Below are 24,423 nucleotides of genomic sequence, written 5' to 3' on the forward strand. Positions count from 1 at the left end.
TACTGGTACAGGTCTGTGATTAGTATCTGTACTGTCCTACTGGTACAGCTCTGTGATTAGTATCTATACTGTCCTACTGGTACAGGTCTGTGATTAGTATCTGTACTGTCCTACTGGTACAGGTCTGTGATCAGTATCTATACTGTCCTACTGGTACAGGTCTGTGATTAATATCTATACTGTCCTACTGGTACAGTTCTATGATTGGTATCTATAGTTTCCTACTTTGTGAGGATCTAAGATTATTGGCTATACTGTCCTTCTGGTGCAGGTCTATGATTAGTACATCCGCCATATTTCTGTTACAGCTCTATGATCACCACCTACACTATCCTACTGAGACAGGTCTATAATTAATACTTGCATTGTATAGAGCTTTATTCGGTTACACACAATATACCCACAATACTTGGTTAATCAGATAGACAAAGCTGCGGCGTATAGAGCTTGAAAGTGCAACGTGTCATTTTGGGTCTGATTGCTTTCAGGCCACTAACAAATAACCTCAGCTCGCCTTGGTTAAAGAGTGGATCATTGACCAGCCTTGCTGCCGATCAAGATCTGACTATGATGCCCCACTCTGTTCAATAGCGCGCTTACAGAGTTTGTGCTGAAACGTGGAGAGCGGCCAGCTGGATGAGGAACTGGATGGTGATCGGTGGAAGAATAAATTCCTCCGGGGAAAGGAAAGGGGAGGAATTGCTTTTGGGAATTGAGAAAAAGGAAAGTCGTTTTTTTTTAAAACAAATCTCTGGTTTGGAGCCAGTTCATCAGAACATGCGGCCCCTTTAAGAATGCCGGTTCCTATCAGAACACGCGGCCCCTTTAAGAAGGCCGGTTCCCATCAGAACGAAACACCAGTTTCCCCCTGGGGATTGACACTTCCCCAAGTTTCAGTTGGTCACTTTGTTCCTTAATTTTCCATTTCAGATTTGCACACTTGCTGTTTCAATTTCAGCACCAATCTTTTTTCGGTGATCGCCTCCGTTTCAGTCACCCGATTTCCAAGTGAAAATTGCATCTTGTAATTAGCAATAGTTTCTCGCCGCTTATTACTGATCGTTACCGCCGATTTATGAATCGCTTTGTTACAGTTTTGTTTTCAACAACACTACCGTATATTTTCTGAATGCGGTCTAACAGTGAGAACCGAAAATCGTGCTTTTTTTTCAAAATCTGCAAAACCCAGACACTTCCTGAGAACGTTCGCCTCACAGCCTGTTTAGTGACGGTCACAGCCCAGCTCTTCAGGGACCCGTCGCTCACCGGAGTAGCAGCAGCAAGTTTACGTAACAGTAGGTTAGGGGCGACTTATCGGCCCCTGTGCTCGTTTTAGGGAGACCGAGCGAGTCCCTGTGTCTCCTCTTCTCGCGTTACACGGACGGCTGCGAAGCCCACTCGCAACGCTCACGAGAGCTGTGCCTTGTTCTATCCACTTCCCTTTGAGGTTCTGTGCTGTGCTGAGCCGTTCTGTGTCGTGCTATTCTTACCGTGCCATGTCCTCTCTTCTCCAATTATTCCGAGTTCGTTATTTGACGGTGATTTTCTTTGTGCGTCTATGTGCGTCATTCGACAGACGTGTCCCCCTAAAGCACAAGACACCGGTGACGTCTCCTGATACATCTCTTTCAGGCTCGCTGCTTTCCGGTGGCTCAGAACCGAATCGAAATCGAGCAGAGGCAGCAAAACAGCTTTCAGCAGTGGTTCTAAGTGCGTGAATAATTTTCTGTCACACAGAGGGATCAAGATGTGTCGTCCGTGCGCTTTTGTGCTACTTTGTAAGTATCTCTTACTTGGCCTCAGCATCAAGCGTAGGAGTAAACGAGACATTAACGATGAGCTGGTTAAATAAATGCGCCGGTAATCTAGCCAGGTCGCAGTGGGCAAGTTGCGTGGGAGGGAAGAGCGCCGGCCAATATCTGAGCGTCTGGGAAAACACATTCATGGGCGAGTTAATCTACCATTCGGCGTGGCCTTCATCGGTGAGATTCGAAAGCGAATGTTGAATGTAGAAACGCCGCTTGTAGACGGGGGCAGAGATCGGACTTATCTCTAGGACGAAACAAGACTGGTGGTGGCTGTGTGCATGTGTGTGTGTGTGTGTGTCCAGAAGTGAGTGTGTGGATGTGTCTATATGTCGAGAGTCTTTGTGCCTGTGTCTGTGTCTGTGTGTGGGTGTCTGTTTGTGTTTGTGTGCAAGAGTTTGTGTGTCTCTGTGTGAGTGTGTATCTGTATATGTGTGTGAGTGTGTGTCTGTGTGTGTTTGAATTTGTTCGTTTGTACATGTGTGAGTATTTAGGGAGAGAAGTGGTCGAGCAAGACGAAATCGCACTTTTAAAGTACTTTGACCGGTAGGTGACGCTGCGGAACCCTTGCGTCAACTGTGTCTCCATTCGTCAGCAATGATCGATACATCAGGTGCTGATTAGGGATGTGACCCTGCTGAGTCGAAAGGAGCGGAAATCCCCAACAAGGAACTGAATGTGTGTAATAGGCTACTACATAGTTCGTTCTGAGTCCGTTGACACCCATAAAAAGGGATTGGATGAATGTCTGCTCAGTGAATTGATTGGTTTAGAGGCATGAATCGATCTGTGACTCACATGGTGGTTAGAAATTGAGTGTCACAATTTTGCAAGGTTGGGTTGGAGCGGGAGGGAGTTTCTTGTAGAGAACCTCGAGGACGATGGGTTGCCCTGTTGGGATGTGACGTGGCTCGTTTGATGAATAGGTGGTCAGAGTTGAGATTTGTGAATGGAAAGTTAGCCTTGATTCTCGTTAATTACCATTCGGGATCAGGGATAAATCAAACTGAGCTTGTGATCAAAAGATCACTGTATAATGCGTGAATTTAAACAGCTTCAAGCAACGGATACGGTTTAAATAATCACTTGTTCTTCTTTGTCATTATAAGAAATAAGCAAATCACAGAAATCTTATAGATTTTTGTTTTTGTTTTCTAGTGAAATTAATTCTTCAAGAGGCAGCACAAGGTAGGTTGAATGGGAAAAATTTCTGAAGTAAGAATGCTGTGACATTTTGACCAACCTGTTGCATATCAGTGAGATATTAATATCGCCAGTAAATGCTACCTACATTACATTAAGGGACAGGAACCGTCTCAACTAAGCAACATATTCCGTCTTCTGATTTTTGTATCGGATTACTAATACGCTATTTATGCTGCTTGATGCGGATATAAAACCTTTTTAGCAAATTAAGATTGTTTTAATTTCGATACTGACACTGCCTTTTAGAAGTCAGGACACCCCTGTAGTGTACACATGTTTCAAAGGAACTTCAGAATACACAAAACCAGAAAAAAAATCACCACTGTGGTCAATCTTGCGAGTCCCAGATTTCAAGAACAGAAAGCAATTCCCGAACCACATTCCTCATTTTTTCTATTTCCACAAAATATGTGCACACCTACCTCTTAAAATTACTGTTATTATCGATCTCGATCACCTCCCTGAATCAGCACCAAGCGTCTCTTGATGTGCATCACCACTTGTTGGAGCTCCTCATGAGAGCGTTAATATTTAAGGGCGGGGGTGAGGGTTGGGTCAGGAGGTTCTTATAGGAGAAAAATTTGAAACCATGGTAGAATATAAATCTCTCTATAATGTATGTAAAGAACACTTACATCTGTATACACGTCCTGACTACAAACTTTACTTCCTGTTGTAACATCTATGTCATACTTTTGTGTCAGCTTTTTCTATTCTAATCTTCCATGGTCTTTATCTCAATGTCGTTAGAATATAAATGTGAGGAAATGATGCTTCAGTTGTACAGAGCCCCCGAACATCAGGAAATATATAATCTCCTTGGAGGGGTTACAGTGTAGATTCATCAGAATGATTCCAAGGCTTAAAGTGTTAAATTATGAGGAAAGCTTCCACAAACTTGTCTAGTGTTCCTTTGAATGTAGAAGGTTGTGGGTTGATCTATTCGAGGTGTTTAAAACGATAAAGGGATTGAATAGGACAGTTACAGATAATCGACTTTATTTGGTGGGTGAATGCAGAACATAAGAACATAAGAACATGAGAAATAGGAGCAGGAGTAGGCCATTCGGCCCCTCGAGTCTGCTCCGCCATTCAATCAGATCATGGCTGATCTTCGACCTCAACTCCACTTTCCCGCCCGATCCCCAACAAAAAGGCATAAAATTAAAATTGGAGCGTGGCCATTCAGGAATGAAATCTTGATGCACTTTTTCACCCTTTTTTCAGTCGAAATTCTCTCTCCCAAAATGCTGCGGATGCTCGGGGTCAATCGAAATTTTCAAGACTGAGATCAATGAAATGTTGTTCAGTACAGTTAACAAGGGATATAGAGCGAAGGCGGGTAAATGGATTTGAGGTACAGATCAACCATCATCTAATTGAATGGCGGAACAGGTTCGAGGGGCTGAATGTCCGACTCCTATTCATATGTCCACATTTAAAATTGAAAATGCCCATATGACGTCTCACATTGTAATTACAGCCTTTTGCCAACTGTGGCGCTATCGTGCTTCGGTTCTCCACCTCCAAGTTCCTCTGCCTGAACCGCAAGACAATCAGTGATGGGCCAACCATTTCTGCCTCTAAAATTATATAAATGGTTATAACTTTTTGCTTTTAATGATAACAGAAAACCAAAATATGATATAGGAAATAAGTAACAGAAAGATTGGACTTATCCTGTCTTCAAGTTGCTTCTATCAAAACCATTCATAATTTTGAAGACCTCTATCTAATCCCCCCTTAACCGCCCCTTCTCACCCTCCCCATAACTGGAACAATTCCAGTTTTTCCAGTCTCTCCACGGAACTGAACTCTTTCATTCCTGCTCCCATTCTAGTAAATCTCCTTCCTAAAGTGTGGTGCCCAGAATTGGCCACAATACTCCAGCTGATGTATAACCAATGTTTTATAAAGTTTTAGCATAACTTCTTTGCTTTTGAATTATATGCCTCTATTTATAAAGCCAAAGATCCCGTATGCCTTTTTAACAGCGTTTTCAACTTGTCCTGCCACCTTCAAAGACTTGTATACTTCCACCCCCAGGTCTCTGCCCCTGCACCCCCTTTCCAATTGTCCCATTCAGATTATATTGCCTCTCCTCATTCTTCCTACCAAAATGAATTACTTCACACTGTTTACTACATTTCCGAGTTTCCTTTCATCTGCAAACTTTGCCAATTAATTTTGTCCCGGTTTATTGTCTCTATAACTTTCCCGACCACCGACATTAGTCTGGCAGGCCTGTAGTTGTCGGGACTATCCATCTCCCCTTTGTTGTGCAGGGGTGAAATATTTGCAATCCTCCAGTTCTCTGGCACCACTCCCATGTCTAAGGAGTGATGTAAGATTATGGCCAGAGCCTCTGCTTTTTCTATCCTTTCTTCACTTCGCAACCTAGCATGCATCCAATCCGGACCGGGTGACTTTACTACTTTGAGCGGAGCCAACCTTTGAAGTACCTCATCTTTATCTATTTTTATCCTATAAAACTTCTCTACTACCTCGTGCTTTAATGTGACATTGGCTGCACCTTCTTCATTACTGAGGGGGTAAAAACTCCACAGGCACGCATCGCGATTCTCTGCCTATTAAAGGTAAATGACGTAAAGTGCAGGCTGGAAGGACAAAACTTTTTAACTTTTGTTTGGCGTGGAGGGTAATGTGCAACGCATCGAAACATTCAGCATTAAAATAACTTCTCCTACCACCCATGGAAAAGGAGCGGTGCTATTATAGCTACCTGTCCTCGTTCTCGGCACACCTCCTGTTATAAATGTTAATCTAGTCTGAATCAACGAAGTAGGAAGGCGATAGAGAATCAAATTTGCAGGCAAATCGCAGAAAGATGCGAGAACGTTAGTGTAATGATAATGGGGGACTTCATTTATCCCAATATAGATTTGGATAATAACAGTGTAAAGGTCAAAAAGGGGAGGAATTCTTGATATGTGAATGAGAGAACCTTCTAGATCAGTGCGTTTCCAGCCCAACAAGGAAGGTAGCGGAGCTGTACTTAGTTCAGGGGAATGAAGTGGGGCAAGTGGTTCACCTGTCAGTGGGGAGCATTTGGGAGACAGTGATCATAATATCATTAGTTTTAGAATCGTTATGGAAAAGAATAAGCAACAATCAAATGTGGAAATACTCACCTGGAGGATGGTTAATATCAGTGAGTTGAAAAGGGATCTGGCCTAGATTGATTGGAATCAAAGATTGGTGGGTAAAACAGTAAATGAGCAATTGGCGGCCTCAAAGAGGAGACGGGAAAAGGAAGGGCTCCTTGGATGACTAAAAGTTATAGAGATTCAAATGGAACAGAAAAATGAGGCTTGTGGTAAATGTTAGGTTCAGAATACAGTAAAGACCAGGCTGAATACAGAAAGTACAAACGAGAACTGAAGAAGAAAATAAGAGGAGCAAAGAGAGTGTATGTGAATAGATTAGTGGGTAACACAAAAGGGAAGCCAAAAGTCTTTTATCAACATATAAATAACAAACAGGTAGTCAAAGGCAGGGTGGGGCTGGTTAGGGACCGAAAAGGAGATATTCTTGTGGAGGCAGAGGGCATGGCTGAGGGAGTAGCTGAGTACTTTGCATCTGTCTTCTCTAAAAATGAGGATGCTGCCAATGTCACGGTAAAAGAGGAGGTAATAGAGAAATTGGACAGGATCAAAATAGAGAAAGAGAAGGTTCCTAAAAGCTTATGGGGACTCCAAGTAGAAAAGTCACCTGGTCTGAATGGGATACATACATCCTAGGTTACTGAGGGAAGTAAATGTGGAAATTGGGGAGGCTTTGGCCACAATCTTCCAATCCTCCTTAGATATCGGGGCAGTGCCGGAGGACTGGAGGATTGCAAATGTTACATCCCTGTTCAAAGAAAGTAGCAGGATAACCTCGGCAACTGGAGACCAGTCAGACTGACGGAAGTGGAGGGGAGACAAATAAACCGGGATAAAATTAATTGGCACTTGGAAAAATATGGGTTCGCAAATGAAAGCCAGCACGGATTTCTTAAAGGCAAATCGTGTTTGACTAACTTTATGGTGTTATTTGATAAAGTTACGGAGAGGGTTAATGAGGGTAATGCGGTTGATGTTGTGTACATGGACTTTCAAAAGGCGTTTGATAAAGTACCACATAATGATCCTTTTAGCAAAATTGAAGTCTATGAGATGAAATGGGCAATGATTGTTCGGATACGAAATTAGCTAAAAGAAAGAAAGCAGAGAGTGGTGGTGAACTGTTGTTTTTCGGCTGGAGGCAAGTACACACTGGTATCCCCCAGGGGTCGCTATTAGGACCAAGGCTCATTTTGATATGTATTAATGACTTTGACATGGGTATACAGGGCATAATTTCAAAGGTTTCGGATGACACAAAATTCGGAAATGTAGTAAACAGTGAGGAGAATAGTAACAGACTTCAGTATAACATAGATAGACTGATGAAATGGGCAGACACATGGCAGATGAATTTTAAGGCAGAGAGGTGTGGTTGTTAATTTTGGTAGGAATATTGAGAAAAGGCATTATAAACTAAATGATACAATTTTAAAGGGGGTGCTGGAACAGAGAGACTTGGGGGTGTATGTACACAAATCTGTGAAGGGAACAGGACAAGTTGACGGCTGTTAAAGAGACATACGGGATCTTTGGCTTTATAAACAGAGGGATGGAGTTCAAAAGCAAGGAAGATAGTCTAAACATTTAGAAAACAATGGCTTGAGGGACTGTTGACGTCACTCTGCAATGGCAGGAAGAGGAAACCTTTCTAGCGCACATATTATAAGAAGCCATCACCCCACAGATTGAGAGGAGCAGTGAGGCAGAGGATTAGAAATGGCCGACCGCTCCCCTGGGGAATGAGTTAGCTGTTACTCGTGCAGGAAACTTTTGGGGATCTAAAGACGTTGCTGGGTGCACAGCTTTTCATGTATATGATGGAGATGAGGATGATAGTTTGCGAATGGGCAACGTCACAGTACCATGGGGCAAATAGTATCCCAACAGGAGTAGTATTAGGGGACAGACCTGAAGTCAATGGAAAGCTGAACGGGGCGGGGTGTAAACACCGGCTGCCGGTTCGTAATTACAGTGACCTAGATATCATCACCTTCTTTCCACTCTCTGAGAATGACTCAATTAGGAATATCAGAATATTGGAGGCTATCTGTTACCCACTTCAGGTGACGTTCTGTTTTTTAGTGGTGAGATTCAACTGGCTTGATGTGTCTTGGATTTTCTATTTTAGGTGGCATTGATGATCGATTTGAGAACACCATCGTTAAGAAAATATCTTGTTTGACTCGGTGGTGGACAAATTCACCACGGCGGTGGCGCAGAACGGGCGGTATCGCGTCGGCCGCCCATTTTACGCCCAGGCCAATATTCGGTTGTATTGTGCTAAATGGAGCCGAATATCGGTCAGTGCGATGCCGCCCGTTTTACGCTGCCGCCCAAGAAGAATTTCTCGCCTTATATCTCTTTCGGCTGCCTTCAATGTCCAGCTGCTGAACAAGATTTGTCTTTTGGCTTTATTCAATGTACATCGTGTGCTTTTCTTCATCATGTGTGTTCCTTGTCTGTCGGAATCAAAGGCCAACGGCCGTTAAAGAACTCTTTGAGATACATGAGTTGTACATAAATTAATGGTGAACTGGACCTTTTCCCAGTAATATAATTTCTATTTCTTCCTGCTTTTCTATTGAATGTCCAGCGGAGAGTGAGGCACCTTTACTGACAATCGACCCTCCCTGGGTAGGATTCTTGACCGGAGACCGGATCACCTTCAAGTGCGAAGCCAGAAGAGAGCTTCGCTCCACAGAGTATGTCTGGAACATCAATGACCAGGGCGACATTCCCGGGAACAGCAATTACATCATTGGGGCAGCTAAAAAGAAAGATAGCGGACGGTACAAATGTAAAGTCAACTCATTGATAACAACACGGGATGCCTCCTACAGTAACACCATTCTGGTGAACATAACTCGTAAGTAACGCTGGACCAGGAAGTACCTCAATACGTGAACCGTTCATAATTCCAATATTAGACTGGAGGAACGTTGCGACAAAAATACATTTTTTTAGAAAGTGAGAGATTTTTAGCTTCCCTCCTGAGCGTAAAACTGGAATTGCGGATGCGCCATTTCTCGTTTCCATTGAAATTAATACTTTTCTATCGGTCCACCCGGCCAAGAGCAAGGTTGCTGGCAGCGGGAATGCAGTGCGCCCCCTACCGCTCCACCTGGCTCCACAAACATGATATCAACCTTACCATTTATGGTCCTCTTTGGTACCGCCCCGTAAAACTGGGTGAAACATTACCTTTGTCACTCTAAATGACAGCTGTGCTTCATTGTCCGTCCACTTGCCTTTGTGTAAGAATTATGTGGGTTGAAGTCCCACTCCAGAGACTTGTGCACATAATCCGAGCTGACACTCCATGTGCGGTACTGAGAGAGTGCTCCACTGTCTGAGGAACCGTCTTTCAGATGAGACGTTGAACTGAGGCAACATCTGCCCTCTCAGGTGGACAGAAAAGATCCCACGGCAGTATTCGAAGAAGAGGAGAGGAGTTCTCCCTCTTTTCCTGGCCAATATTTTTCACTTAGCCAACATCACCAAAGCCAGATGACCTGATCATTGTCACATTGCCGTATGTGGGATCTTGCTGTGTGAAAATTGGCTGTGGAGCTTTTTACATTACAACAGAGACAGCTCGTTGAAATGCGGCTCTTTGGCTACGAAGCGCTTTGGGACATCCTGAGGTCGTGAAATCTTAGACTCCACCTCCATTATTCCCGCTATCCACTGTCTGAAGCAAAAGCAGACTGTTCCAAACCATGGCCCCGCCTTTGACCCTGAACTGAGCTTCCGACCCCGTAGCCTCTCCATCACCAAGATTGCGTCCTTCCACCTCCATAACATCTCCTGGCACTGCACCAACTCAGCTCATCTGCAGCCTTTGTTACCTCTATACTTGACTATTCCAATGCTCTCCTGGCTGGCCTCCAATCCACCACCCTCCATAAATTTGAGCTAATACAAAACTCTGCTTCCTGTATCCCAACTCGCACCAAGTCCCGTACATTTATAACCCAGTGCGCCCGCTGACCTACATTGGCTCCCAATCCAGCAATGCCTCGACTTTAAAACTCTCATCCTTGCTTTCAAATCCCATCCATGGCCCTCACCCCCTCCCTACCTCTGTAACCTCCTCCAGTACTACAAATCTCATGCTCCTGTTCAAATCGCTCCATGGCCCTCGCCCCCCCTCCCTATCTATGTAACCTCCTCCAGTACTACAAATCTCATCCTCCTGTTCAAATCCCTCCATGACCCTCGCCCCTCCCTATCTCTGTAACCACCTCTAGCCCTACAATTCGCATCCTCCTTTTCAAATTCATCCATGGGCCCCGCCCACTCCCTATCTCTTAACCTCCTCCAATCCGACAATTCTCATCCTCCTGTTCAAATCCCTCCCTGGGCCTAACCTTCTCCCTATCTCTGCAACCTCCTCCGGTCCTACGACCTTTCCAGATCTCTGCGCAACTCCAATTCTGGCCTGTCGCCAATACCCAATTTTCATCGCTCCAACATTGGCTGCAGCTGCCTGGGCCCTAATCTCTGGAATCCCCTCCCTAAAACTCTCCACCTCTCTATACCTCTCTCCTCCTTTAAAGATGCTCCTTAAAACCGACCCCTTTGATCAAGCTTTAGGTACCTGTCCTAATATCTCGTTATGTGGCTAGTTGTCAAATTCTGTTCGCTACCTCTCCCAAGAAGCGCCCAGGGACGTTTTACTTCGTTAAAGGCGCTATATAAATGTAAATTATTGTTGATGTTCTGTAAATGGGAGGTCATTATGTCTTCTTTTGCTCTTTCATTCTTTTTTCCTACCTTCCTTCCTTCCTTTCTTTCTTTCTTTCTTTCTTTCTTTCTATCTCTAAATGGCAATAAACCAACATGAAATGGGAAATGATTGGAGTACTGTGTACAGTTCTGGTCACCCTATTATAGAAAGGATATTATTAAACTAGAAAGAGTGCAGAAAAGATTTACTAGGATGCTACCGGGACTTGATGGTTTGACTTACAGGGAGAGGTTAGACAGACTGGGACTTTATTCCCTGGAGAGTAGGAGGTTAAGGGGTGATCTTATAGAAGTCTATAAAATAATGAGGGGCATAGATAAGGTCGATAGTCAAAATCTTTTCCCAAAGGTAGGGGAGTCTATAACGAGGGGGCACAGATTTAAGGTGAGAGGGGAGAGATACAAAAGGATCCAGAGGGGCAATTTTTTCACTCAAAGGGTGGTGAGTGTCTGGAACGAGCTGCCAGAGGCAGTAGTAGAGGCGGGTACAATTTTGTCTTTTAAAAAGCATTTGGACAGTTACATGGGGAAGATGGGTATCGAGGGATATGGGCCAAGTGCAGGCAATTGGGACTAGCTTAGTGGTATAAACTGGGCGACATGGACATGTTGGGCCGAAGGGCCTGTTTCCATGTTGTAACTTCTATGATTCTATGATTCTATGATTCTATGATTTGAGTGGATCCAGAGGTCGGCATCTGCTGGGTTTGGGAGCTGGGACAGGCGGTTAGTCTTTCCCTACGGTTTTCAGGACGGTCTCGCCTATTTCAGCCCAAGCAGGGACAGTCACAGCCACCCCCCAAAAACCCCCCGCCCCCCCGCCAGAGTTAACACATTTCTATTACAAAAGTCATGTGATTGTTATTTTAACAACATTCAGTGGGTCTGTTTCTAATTTACCTCATTTATTTTCGACAGGTCCCGATTCATCTGTGACCTTTGACGTGGCGCCGGAAAGTCTGTGGGTGGACCAAAGTCTGGTGCTGAGGTGTAATTTCAGCTTCCTTTTAACTATTGAACTGATTTACACATTTTACCGAAAAGGTTTTATTTTATCTGAAATTCGCACCAGGAATAAAAGTGCCTCATTTGAAGTGGAGCGCGTTACTTTGGAGCACGAGGGACGGTATCGCTGCCAAGTGAACTTTGCTCTCTATCCCTATGGACTTTTTTACTCCTCCGGATACAAGTCTGTGAGCGTTAGAGGTCAGTGTCACTACGCATTATGAACAAACCTTGGACAAATCCGGGCCCATTGCGGGTGAAATTGTTTCTGGGGCCGCAGAGTAGAAAGGCAGCTGGTTTCACATTCTGCCTGATTTACAATTCCGTTGAAACCACTGGAAAAGAACATCAGGTGATTGCAAATCGGGCTGGCGTTTTACGCTACAGCCCATGATAAATTTATCCCCAATTGTTTTAATCAAGCAGTTTGATTGGATATTTATTTTATTTATTAACTCACAGTTCTTCCAGGGTGGCCGATCAGAGAATTGCCGATGATACTGCCCCATGGTTCTGTTTTCCAAGGGTTAAAGGTCTAACCTTAGCAACGTTCAATTCTTGATCACCGGGGGTAGATTTTCAACTTTCAGTCGGGGCGTAAATCTGGCGTAGCGGATCGGCCGCCCGTTCTAGAAACCGCCCGATTTGCACTTCTGCTGAATTCGGTTGAAACGGGGTGATTTCCAGAATGACCGAACCGCAGCGGTTGCTGGCCAATATTCGCCTCTGGTGAGGACAGGGAATGACTTGCCATTGGCTGCAATGGGACTGAATATCGCGCGGCAGTGCCGCCTGTTATGCGCTGCCCACAAAAACGCTTTCGACCCGTTTACTAACAAACGGTTGTTGGTTTCAGCCGGTTGCTTTGGGATAGTGAGATTGCGGCAGAAAATCTGTGGTTGGACCAAAGCCTGATTCTGAGGTTCAATTAATGACAGATCGTAATCATTGATTTGCTTTACTTCTTGATCAATTTCAGAAAGTCCAGTGAGGTTAGAGGTGCGGCCTAAAACACAGAGGGACGGTGATACTATTGAACTGCGCTGTCTGTACACGGATTCCGATAGGCCTGGGAGCCCACGATATTACTTCTACAGAAACAACTCTCCTGTAAACTCTGATTCTGCGGTTTCCGGTTTGCATCGAATCCAACAGGCCACCGTGATGGATTCTGGCTGGTATCATTGTGCAATGCACAACAACGGTGTTAATTACACATCCACGCGCAAGGAAATCACTGTTAAGAGTGAGTAGATAACAACTTTGGGAAAATGCTGAGGTTTCACACGAATCAAATATTATGTGTCAAATCAAATTTAAGCAGAAGCCCGATAAACACATGAGGAAGCCAGGAGTAGAAGCATCTGTTGATAAAGTGAGATGAAGTAAGGTGGGAGGAGGTTCGATTGGAGCATGAACACCGGCATAGAACTGTTGGGCCGAATGGCCGATTTCTATGGAATTCTATGAATAGTTTCAGTGAGCGTGCTGTGAATGTAAACCGGTCATGAGTGGAACATGAGAATGTGATGTCCATAAATGTCACGTGATTGTGACCAAACGCGTCAGTAGGAAGCGTCAGTGATATGATTACTGTTTTTAGGAATCTAAAGGGACTAAATAATTACGAGCTATTTCAACTTGTCCAGAACTGTAGAACCAGAGGTCGCGAGCTGCATTTTGCAGGGGCGTAAATTCAAAACTAATCTTTGGAAACAATATTTCAGTGAGGGAGTGGTCAATCGATGGACGCTCGGGAGATGACGTATGCGGCGATATTGCTTCATTCGAATGCAAATTAGAAGGAATTCTTTCAGGAAATAACATTTTGGGATACAGTGTATGAGTAAATTGAGACATGGCATGCGGTTAGTGTAACATGTTCGGGTGAGTCAGGTGACTTTGGCCCGAGGGTCTGCTCTGATATTGACTTCATCGGGCGGGCCATATAACTGGCGGTGGATGCGATATCGCCCGTTTCCCGCTCCCATCCAAGTCGAATTTAAACTCCATTGTTCCCAAAGTCCTTCAGCACTGGGTGTTTTCCTCACCTCATGTCTGGGTCTGTTGTAGACTGATTGATACAGATTGATTGGGGCTGTGGGGTTGTTCTCCTTAGGGCAGAGAAGGTTAAGAGGAGATTTGATCGAAGTGTTCAAAATCAAGAAGGGGTTGGATAAGGTAAATAAAGAAAAACTGTTCCCATTGGTGGAAGGGTCGAGAGCTAGAAGACACAGGTTTAAGGAGATTGGCAAAAGAACCAAAAGCGACATGAGGAACAACTCTTTTTTACGCAGTAAGTGGTCAGGATCTGGAGTTCGCTGCCTGAAAAGGCGTTGGAGACAGATCCAATCATGGCTTTCAAAAAGGAATTGGATAAATACTTGAAGGGAAAAAAATTGTCGGGCTACGGGGAAAGAGCGGGGTAATGGGACTAACTGGGTTGCTCTTGGAAAGGGCCGGCATGGGCTCAATGGACCGAATGGCCTCCTTCTGTGCTATAAGCATTCTATGATTCTATGATTCTATGACTGACATGATTAGTCAACAACTCCATCATAATTGAATCCTGCGACTGCCAGGATGGTACACGATGAACTAGATGGACCTCGGCCTTTTGTAATCTAATAATTGCTACATTCCCAGTTTGAGGCTGTTTATCTCAGGGCGTTGTTCACTTAACTCATTGTTGTGTTTTTACTTCTTCTGGAGTTCCCTCTGACAGCTTCTCTATTTCTGTGGTGATGGGACTGATCAGCGATTCTGTTCTATCTGAGCGGATATTCTATTTTGGACAGTATCTAGTGCAGGAACTGTAACTGGCACTGAGCGGCCTCCCATCGTGTCGATCTGGCTATTTGCGACCGTGTATTACAACATCTTGATTGTGGGTGAAAGGCATTTGCTCAAACCATTGAGTCTTTGATTGTGTTATGTTTAATGTAGCATATTCCCACAGTAATCTCTGCATTTTATTCTGCAGGAATCGCAGTCTCTAATGTAAAGCTGCAAATCAGCCCGGGCAATGGCGCCATGAGAGAAGGAATCAATCTGACGCTCACTTGCTCAGTGACTGAAGGTTCGCCACCAATAAGCTATGACTGGTACAGAGGCGAGATGTACATTCACAAGGAAATCTCATCTTGCAGACAGGTCTCTTACACAATCTACCATTTCAATGAAAGCATCGGTGGCAACTACAGCTGTAGAGCTTCAAATAAAGTGGAAGGAAAGGAATTCACCCTTCGCAGCCGAGCAGTTAAAGTGATAGCTGAAGGTGAGGAACAGCATCAATGGTGATGCAAAGTTGCTGAAAGTGCGATCTGATAACGGCAAAGCGGAGGAAATAGGCTACCTGGGTCCTGAATGAACAGGGCAACCAACAGGGTATCTCCTTAATAGAACAAATGATAATGAGGATAGTACTAATCACAGTAATAATGCCTTCTTCGTGGTAAGGTTGGGGAAACGCTCATTGAGGTGAAGAATTTGAGCCAAAGGTAGAGTGAATTGAAATAGGGATAGGTGGGGATATACAACTCGCGACCTGTGCGAGATCTCCCGTTTGATGAATTTCTACACTATGAGTGGTAATCTTTACCTTCACCTCTCCTGCGATAAACTGGTGGAGCAGATTGCCTGCCCGTTATATCATGGGAGCAATTTTAACTCGTGCCAACAGTGCGAAATGGGCGGTGTCGGTTCAGCCGCCCATAAAACACCTCTCCTGATTTTCAAAGGAAAATCGAGAGAGGAGTATAACACGTGATCGATCCAATATCGCCCGTTTTACATTATCGGCAAAAGTTAAAATTGCTACCTGTGGGCCAATTTTTACACCCAGGGAGCAAACTGAAAACCTATCCCTTGGAGTTATCAGGATACGAGGGAAATACACCAGAATGCAGAGAAATACAGAGGGAGTAAGGAAGAGAAAGGGAGTAATTGGAGCAAGCGATTTGTCCTTTCCATTGAATTTTTACGTTCTTGCCCAAAGTTAAAATTACCCGCAGAGAAAGAGAGAGAGAGAGAGCAGCAAGAGGGAGACCGTCAATGGTGTAGTGAAGGGATTTCGACAGTTTAAGTGAATGGGCGAGGAGGTGACAGATGGCGTATAATGTGGGGAAATGTCAGGTTATTCACTTTGTTGGGAAAGATAGAATGACATTTTTTTTAAATTGGTGAGAAACTATTAAATGTTGGTGCTCAGAAGGATTTGGTTGTCCTTGTACACGAAACACAGAAAGTTCGCATGCAGATACAGCAAGCAATGAAGAAGGCAAATGCAAGGGGGCTGGAGTACAAAAGTAAGGAAGTCTTGCTGCAATTGTACAGGGCTTTGGTGAGACCATACCTATCGATGCTGAGAGATTATTTCCCCTTGCTCGAGAGACTAGAACTAGGGGCATAGTCTCAGGATAAGGGGACGTCCATTGCAGACTAAGATGAGGAGGAATTTCTTCAGGCAGAGGGTTGTGAATCTTTTAAATCCTCTACCCCAGAGGGTTGTGGAAGCCAACTCTTTGCATATATTCAAGGTTGAGATGGATAGATTTTTGGACTCGAGCGGCATCAAGGGATATGGGGATCGGGCAGGAAAGTGGAGTTGAGGTTGATGATCTGCCATGATCTCATTGGATGGTGGAGCAGGCTCGAGGGGCTGTATGGCCTGATCCTGCTGGTATTTCTTATGTTCATATGTTCTTATGTATCGTGTGCAGTTTTGGTCTTCGTACCTAAGGAAGGATATACTTGCCTCAGAGGCAGTGTAACAAAGGCGAACATTATTGATTCCTGCAATGAGAGGGTTGTCCCACGAGGAAAGATTGAGTAGAATGGGCCTATACTCTCTGTAGTTTAGAACCATGAAAGGTCACCTCATTGAAACATATAAGATTCCAAGCGGGCTTGACAGGGTAGACGCTGAGAGGCTATTTCCTCTGGCTGGCGAGTCTAGAAATAAGATACATAGTCTCAGGATAAGGGTTCGGACATTTAGGACTGAGATGAGGAGGAATTTCTTCACTCAGAGGGTCGCGAATATTTGGAATTCTCCACCTCAGGGGCTGTGGACGCTGAGTAGTTGAATATATTCAGGCTGAGATCGATACATTTTTGGAACTCTAAGGGAATCAAGGGATACGGGGATTGGGCAGGAAAGTGGAGTTGTGGTCAAAGATCAGCCATGATCTTACTGAGGCTCGAGGGGCAATATGGCCTACTCCTGCTCCAATTTCTTAAGTTCTTATGGAGGGAGGGGTTAGCAGCACAGAAAGGAAGACATTGGAATAATCGAGTCTAGAGCGGACAATACCATGGATCAGCATTTGAGGGTAGAGGAGCTGAGGGAGGATAGAGGGATTCAATTTTGTGCAGGTCTAAATATATTATTTTAAGTATGCAGACAGTGCGAACTTGAATCTGTAATGCTTGAAACTGTATTACCTTATTCCTGGGATATGTTTATTTGGTTCCAGGAAAAAGTCACGCAACTGCCATCAGAGCTTCAGTTCTTACACTTTTTCTTATCGCTGCTGTGATTGCAATGGTTTCGGTCAACCTTCCCAACAATAAGCAAGGTGAGGAATGTTTTACGGGCAGGTGATTGGCTCCATAGTCACGCAGCATGATTGAGGTCCCTCAATATTCAGTTGTAGCATTCAAAATGGAACTGCATGATTCAAGAGAGAGATGTGTGGTCTGAGTTAGAGACAAAGACCGAGCTCTTTACAATGATGAGGTCGGAATAGGCACGAGCTGACCTGTAACTTGTTTAAAATGATGCATCTGAACGAGGGGGCGACAAACAATTGGCAGCACCACTGATGGTTAGGATGAGGAAGCGAAGTGGGGGATTTGTAATGCAGTTTACGGTGATATCTTGAATTCCTTCAGACCTTCTTCCTGAATTGATTAATTATATATTTAAACCACGATTGTAAATATTTAGCGATAAGATGAATTAAAATGTTTTTCTATGGAACAAACCCAGATGTACAACTTGCTGAATCGTGTCTCTTCCTATTTTATCCAGTCAATTCCTCAAGAAGTTCACAACCGCTGGGGTAAGTAAATGAAATCTTTATATTGATAAGGAGTAACTATATCCATTAAAATACTAAGTCTCAATATAGCTGAGCTTGACATGGTTAAAGATTTTAAGAGCTCAAACATTCAACTTGCACTGAGATTAAACCCAGTATTTCGGATCGACCGCCTGTTATATAAACCGCCTGATTTTTATTTCCTTTGATTTCAATGGAATTGACTATCATGAGGTCTCTGCAAAGGGCGTAGGATCCTGAACCCAAGTTTTACCTCCAGGCGGCAAGTTGAAAATCTGACCTGTGACGCTAGGCCTTTGTTCTAGTTCGGACTGACACGATTATACACATTGCTGATTCCAAGAAGTTATGTTTATTCTAATTTATGTCAGGTGCAACTGGACTTCCTAACATAAAGGGAGTGAAATTCGTCTTGCAAAACGGGCGATCACAAATCGGCAGCCCGTTTTACATTCTGACCGACATTCGGTTCCAGTGACTTGTAAACGGATATTGCTCGGCGTGTAAACTCAGTTTCTGATTTGCTGTTGGCTGTTTTCCTCTACCACCAAAGATGAATTTATCTTCCAAACCCTTCAATCACCCAGTGAGCTCGACCATTTTTTCATAACCAATTTAATCCTCATGTAAATCACAGGCAACGGAAACATTCTAGGATTAGGTTTGCATGGCGATTTTCATTTAATTCACACAGTATCAATTATCTCACTGTATAAAATTCCACCATGTTTGCCTTGACACATTACTAAATCAAATAACCTTGCATCATATTTGCTGACAGGGAATGTCTGGTCCCATTTTGAACCCTCTCGTCGGTTATTGTTCCACTCCACTTTTCTGGTCGTCTTTTCACGCATGTTTCATCCTCTTACTAAAATACATAGCTGCCTGAGCTTTCGATTTGCTCCTCTGGTCCTTAATTTGAAACGCTGTTGCTTACGTCTTTAGCTTCGGTGTCAAAGCATATCTGTATACACATTCCCCAAACCCCTCATAACCGTAAATAATTATTCGAAAAACTTCTCAGTCTCCTTTCAAGAATGAAATGCATCAAAAACTCTTTGCATGGCGCTGTCTCCTTGGTTCTGCAATTAATCTAATGACCCCGCCCTTGGCAATCAACAATAGTTTAAAACGTTTTTTTTAATTAAAAATTAATCAACACTGTACCCACTCCTCCAGATGTGGAGGCATCGGCTGGGCAGTTCACAGAACCCGTCAGATTTCCGCTCCATTAAATTGAGTGAAAGGAAATTCTTGTAAAGAACGTGTGAATCACTCCACCATATTTTAGATTCCTTCAAGGTGATTCTTATCGCCCAAATGGTAAAGACCAATTTCTTACCCCAATGCCAACATTAATTTGGAAATCACCTCTCTTGACTGATATACATCAACATGCTCGTCACTTTCCAAATCCCGTTTGAAAGTTATCCCGACTCTTTTGGCAACCTGCCACCAAAATCACGGAGATATTGATATTTTCCTCTCTGTTGAATTCCCACTTCAATTCAAGACAAAATGGGGTGAATTTCACTTTTAAAGTGGAGTGGAAATCGGGCGCTAGCGGATCGGATGTCCGTTTCACACACCGCCCGGTTTTCCGTTCCAAAGTCGACTGGTGTGCAAAACGAGCGACTGATCCGATACCGTCCGTTTTAGGCTCTGCAGAAAGGTTAAAATTCACCCCAATTATTTAACATGCCACTCGGGCATAAACCCGGCTTTCCGGATTGGCCACGTATTGTAGGAAACACCTGATTTTTTGTTTGAAATACATTTTCATGTAAGAAAATTCAGGCGGGCTCTATTATTGGCTTACGATTCTTCCAGCAGATGAGGTTGCAATGCAGATCAGCGATGATCTAATTGAAAGGTGTAACAGGCTCGAGGAGCTGAACGGCCTTCTCCTGTTCCTGTGTTCCGATCTCCTGAACCACATTTATCAGAGTTCTTGGGAGGAAAGTTGCAGAGCTCGGGGCCTTGTTCACCTACAACTTCTCTAGATGTCCACTAGATGTCGCCTTGTGATTGTAACGAAATGTCTCATTTGAACTGACTCTTGAGTTTTGATAAATATTCTACTGGTTCATTTTATTTGAAAAAGATATTTCAGTTTTTGACGATTGTTATAAAACTTTAAAGTCTGACACCATTTCTGTGCAAAGGGAAATATCTGGAAATAGACCTCTACCCCTGAGTGAAGGAAAATCTGCAGACAGTTCACAGAATGAAGCTGAGGAATCAGTCTGAAGCACCGGTAAGCTCGACCCGATATACATATGATAAAATACCATAGATTGTTCGGAGTAACATGTCCATGGAGTTCTCTCAATTACCAGCATCACTTTGGCTGTAGATCGACGAGAACTCCTGAGAAATGGCCGTTTCTGCAATGTTTTCGCCGTTCCTCCATCGAAGTTATGACGGGAAATGGTGGGGTAAAACCCCACAGAGATTCTGTTACTTCATCTGCATACGTTCAACAAAATCTAGGGTTAGATTTTCTTCTTCACTGTCTGGACAGTAAGCATCTGTCTTTATCTCTATCTCCATCTCTATCTTTCGATTTCGATCTTTCCATCTCTATCTTTCTATCTCTATCTGTCTGTCTATCATTCTATCTCTATCTTTCTATCTGTCTTCCTATCTCTATCTCTCTATATCTACTTCTCTACAACTATCTCTCCATTTCTATTTCTAAATCTCTCTCTCTCTATCTGTGTTTGTATCTCTATCTCTGGCTCCTCGTTGTCTACCGCACTCTCTCTACATATATCTAACTCTAATTGTATTAGTGTGAACATTATTTATCTATATCTCTATCAGTTTCTCAAACCTTACCTCTGCCTCTATCTCAATCTCTATCTCTATCTCCTCCACCTCTATCTATATCTCTATCTCCAACTCCATCTCTATCTTTATCGCTAACTCTATCTCTATGTCTAGCTCTATCTTTAACTCTATCTTTCACATTATCTCTAACTCTATTTTTATGTATCTCTATCGCCATCTCTGTCTCTAATCCCTTAAATTACTGCAGTATCCCGATGCACAGCTGACACTTGCTAAACTGTGCAAAGGCTTTGGTAAGTGGGACGGGTCTCTACAGAAAGAGAGTTTGCATTACAAAGAGGAAACAGAAAGTTATGGAAATGTTTCACTTACTTTACTTGGAGACTCTTAAGCACAGAGATTTTTTTGTTTGTCCACCACTTGATTGACCAAAATAACAGTCCCCTTACTGTCTGTAGCAATCTCTCTTTTACTCGTTATATTGTGAACATGATGTCCTTCTTAGAAAATACCGAACGAGTAACAGAAATGGACAGAAAATGTCGAATAGAATTGAGATTGTTACATAGATAGAATGTTAATTTTCTTTCAGAGGAATTCTGATTCTTCTGACTATTCCGCCAATTATGCGACCCTTAACCATCTACAATTGGAAAGGAATCGAAAGCCTGGATCTCGTGAAGAAGAAGACAGCTGTTTGGAGTCTACAGGAATTTACCAAAACTTCCAGAGGCAATAGTCTAGGAAGAGTGTTATTCTTGCCACGGTGTAAAGAAGGTTATTGCCTGGGGAGCACCACATTTCGCGATATTAAATCAAAACAAAAATTGTGAAAATATTTACATTTCAACCACGAGTTGGATATTCCTTCACATGACCATTTATGGACAGAACTGACCCCTTCTCTGTGTTGTATACATCAGTTGATTCCTCATCACAAAGAATAAGGCACCCACCTTGGCTGACTTCAGAAATTGTTTCAGGATGCAGATATTGGATGGATCTATTGCAATCTTTAGTACCCCGACTTCTTGACAATAATCTGAATATTTTCATCCGTAGCTAAATAACTTTCTATTGCCTGGACATTTGATTTTCATATCACAGATAAATAACTGCTTCTCACCCAAATACTTCTGATTAGAATTTTAGAATCACAGGAAGCTTACGGCACATAAGGAGGCCATTCAGCCCAGCGAGTCCCACTAGCCCTGCATTTTTTCCTTTTCAAGTACTTATCCAGTTCCCTTTTGAAAGCCATGATTGAATCTGCCTCCACCAACCCCTCGGGCAGTGCATTCCAGATCCTAACCACTCGCTGTCTAAAAAGGTTTTTGAACATGTCACCTTTGATTCTTTTGCCAATCACCTGAAATCTATGTCCTCTGGTACTTGATCCTTCCGCCAATGGAAAAAGTTTATCTCTATCCACTCTGTCTAGACCCTTCATGATTTAGAATATCCCTGTCAAATCTCCACTCAACCTTTTCTGTTTATTAGTGACTGTCTCATATTTATGGCCCTAGTTCTGGTCTCCGCCACAAGTGGAAACATCTTCTCTACGTCTATCCTGTCAAATCCTTTAATTATCTTCACGACCTCGATCAGGTCACTCCTCAGTCTTCTCTTTTCTGGAGAAAAGAGCCAAATTCTTTTCAGATTTTCCTAATAAGTATATCCTGTCAGGTCTGGTGTCAGCCCTGTAAATCTGTTTCGCTCCTTCTCCTATCCCTTTATATCATTTTAATAATATGGAGACCAGAACTGTGCACAGTACTCTAAATGTGGTCTACCCAAGTTTCGATACAAGTTTCAAATAACTTGTCTGCTTTTGAATTCTATCCGTCCAGAAATGAATCCCAGTGAACAAACTTGTTTGTACTCAATATTCAGCCCCTACAAATAAACATTCAGTATGCCCCGTGATAGTATGAAATCTACAGAACTAATGGTGCTTTCAGTATTTATTAAGCAAGAAGAAAAGTTGAGCTATTATTTGGTTGAAATTTCTGTCTGAAGCTTTGAAGGAAACCTCAGGTTTCCGTAGCAATGTGTTTCTCATAGTATTAAAGAAACACGAATTTGTGAGCAAAGACAACGTTATTGAATTAAATGTGCATCAATACGACGCTCTGCACGCATCGATATCCCAAAAAAATCATTGCAACGCCATGCTTCAGATCTTTAATAGGAGACACATCGATGCACTTACACAACAATCTAGATGCAAATGTTTTGGAGCTTAAAAATTCAAGCCTGAAAACACAGTGTTGGAGCTGTAATGTCTTAGAGTCGCCCTAGCTTCTATTTCTGTTACACATCTTACGTGTTTGCGGCTTGGTGAGCTCAGGCTTCTGAAATGAGGAATTAAAGCTGAAAATAAATGAAGCTTAACAAATTAATCAACAACTACGAAAACCCATTTTGCTTGCCCTGCCAATGGCTTTTAGCATAGTGTTGAGATTATTTTCACAGCCCGTGATATCTTGACTCAGTGTGAACGCTAACACCCCTGAGTCAGAAGGTGTACACCCCACAGCAGGACATGTTCGTCCAACATAAGGGAACATTTCAATATAGGACTTGAGCACTTCCAGTGAGATGTTAAACTTAGGCTCCATCTGCCTGCTTTGGTCGGCATTAAATGATCCAACATGCATCCCTCAATCAATACCACCAGAAACATACGTGGGTATTAATCTTCTTTGCGCTTTGTGACTGCTTGGTAAGTGCAAATAATCTATAATGATTACCTTTCAAAAGTAAGCCACTTAAAGATTCAGTGAATGACATGCAGATGCAGCAAGCAGTTAGGAAGGGAAATGGTATGTTGGCCTTTATTGCAAGAGGAATTGAGTACATAAGCAAGGATGTCTTACTGTAGTTATACAGGGCCTTGGTGAGACCACAGCTGGAGTATTGTGTGCAGTTTTTTGGTCTTCTTACCTCAGAAAGGATATACTTGCCATAGAGGGAGTGCAGTGAAGGTTCACCAGAGAGATTCCTGGGATGGCAGGACTGTCGTATGAGGAGAGATTGGGTCGACTAAGCCTGCATTCACTCGAGTTTAGAAGAATGAGAGGTGATCTCATTGAAACGTATAAAATTCTGACAGGACTAGACAGACTGGATGCAGGGAGGATGTTTCCCCTGGCAAGGGGGGTCCAGAACGAGGCGTCACAGTCTCAGGATACGGGGGTAGGACATTTAGGACTGAGATGAGGAGAAATTTCTTCACTCAGAGGGTGGTGAACCTGTGGAATTCTCTATCACAGAAGGCTGTGGAGGCCAAGTCACTGAATATATTTAAGAAGGAGCTGGATAGATTTCTAGAGACAAAAAGGCATCAAGGGGTATGGGGAGAGAGCGGGAATATAAGATCAGCCATGATCTTATCGAATGGCGGAGCAGGCTCGAAGGGCCGAATGGCCAACTCCTGCTCTTATTTTCTATGTCTATGATTCTATATCTAGAAATACTTCTGTCCGTATGCCCATATATCCATATATCCATTTATCGATATATCCATATGTAATGTACATTAATTGCTCCCGTTTGTCTTGTTCTCCAAAGTGTAGATTTTAGTTGCAACACAGGTTACTGTCACTCTACTGTTGAAAATGGAAAATACCTCGATTCTGCGTATCGTCAAACATAATATATTTGTAG

At 43.2% G+C, this 24,423-nt stretch overlaps 1 protein-coding gene across 3 annotated transcripts in view; it reads left to right on the forward strand.

Annotated features, from left to right (window-relative positions):
* The first annotated feature begins 1,111 nt into the window (after nt 1–1,111).
* The window catches only part of LOC137308907 (Fc receptor-like protein 5), a 30,048-nt gene continuing 6,736 nt past the window's right edge, over nt 1,112–24,423 (forward strand). For 2 of the 3 annotated variants that reach the window (XM_067977350.1, XM_067977351.1), the window contains exons 1-9: nt 1,112–1,778; nt 2,964–2,993; nt 8,733–9,005; nt 11,807–12,094; nt 12,873–13,139; nt 14,877–15,170; nt 17,371–17,472; nt 17,928–17,958; nt 20,127–20,218. In XM_067977350.1, coding sequence (XP_067833451.1) covers nt 1,748–1,778; nt 2,964–2,993; nt 8,733–9,005; nt 11,807–12,094; nt 12,873–13,139; nt 14,877–15,170; nt 17,371–17,472; nt 17,928–17,958; nt 20,127–20,211 — 1,401 coding nt within the window. In that variant the 5' untranslated portion in view covers nt 1,112–1,747 and the 3' untranslated portion in view covers nt 20,212–20,218. Of the gene's footprint in view, nt 1,779–2,963; nt 2,994–8,732; nt 9,006–11,806; nt 12,095–12,872; nt 13,140–14,876; nt 15,171–17,370; nt 17,473–17,927; nt 17,959–20,126; nt 20,219–21,346; nt 23,740–24,423 lie in introns of those variants that run through there. The other variant, XM_067977349.1, reaches the window with a different exon arrangement.

The sequence above is a fragment of the Heptranchias perlo genome, unplaced genomic scaffold, assembly GCF_035084215.1.
Source record: "Heptranchias perlo isolate sHepPer1 unplaced genomic scaffold, sHepPer1.hap1 HAP1_SCAFFOLD_143, whole genome shotgun sequence".
NCBI lineage: Eukaryota > Metazoa > Chordata > Chondrichthyes > Hexanchiformes > Hexanchidae > Heptranchias > Heptranchias perlo.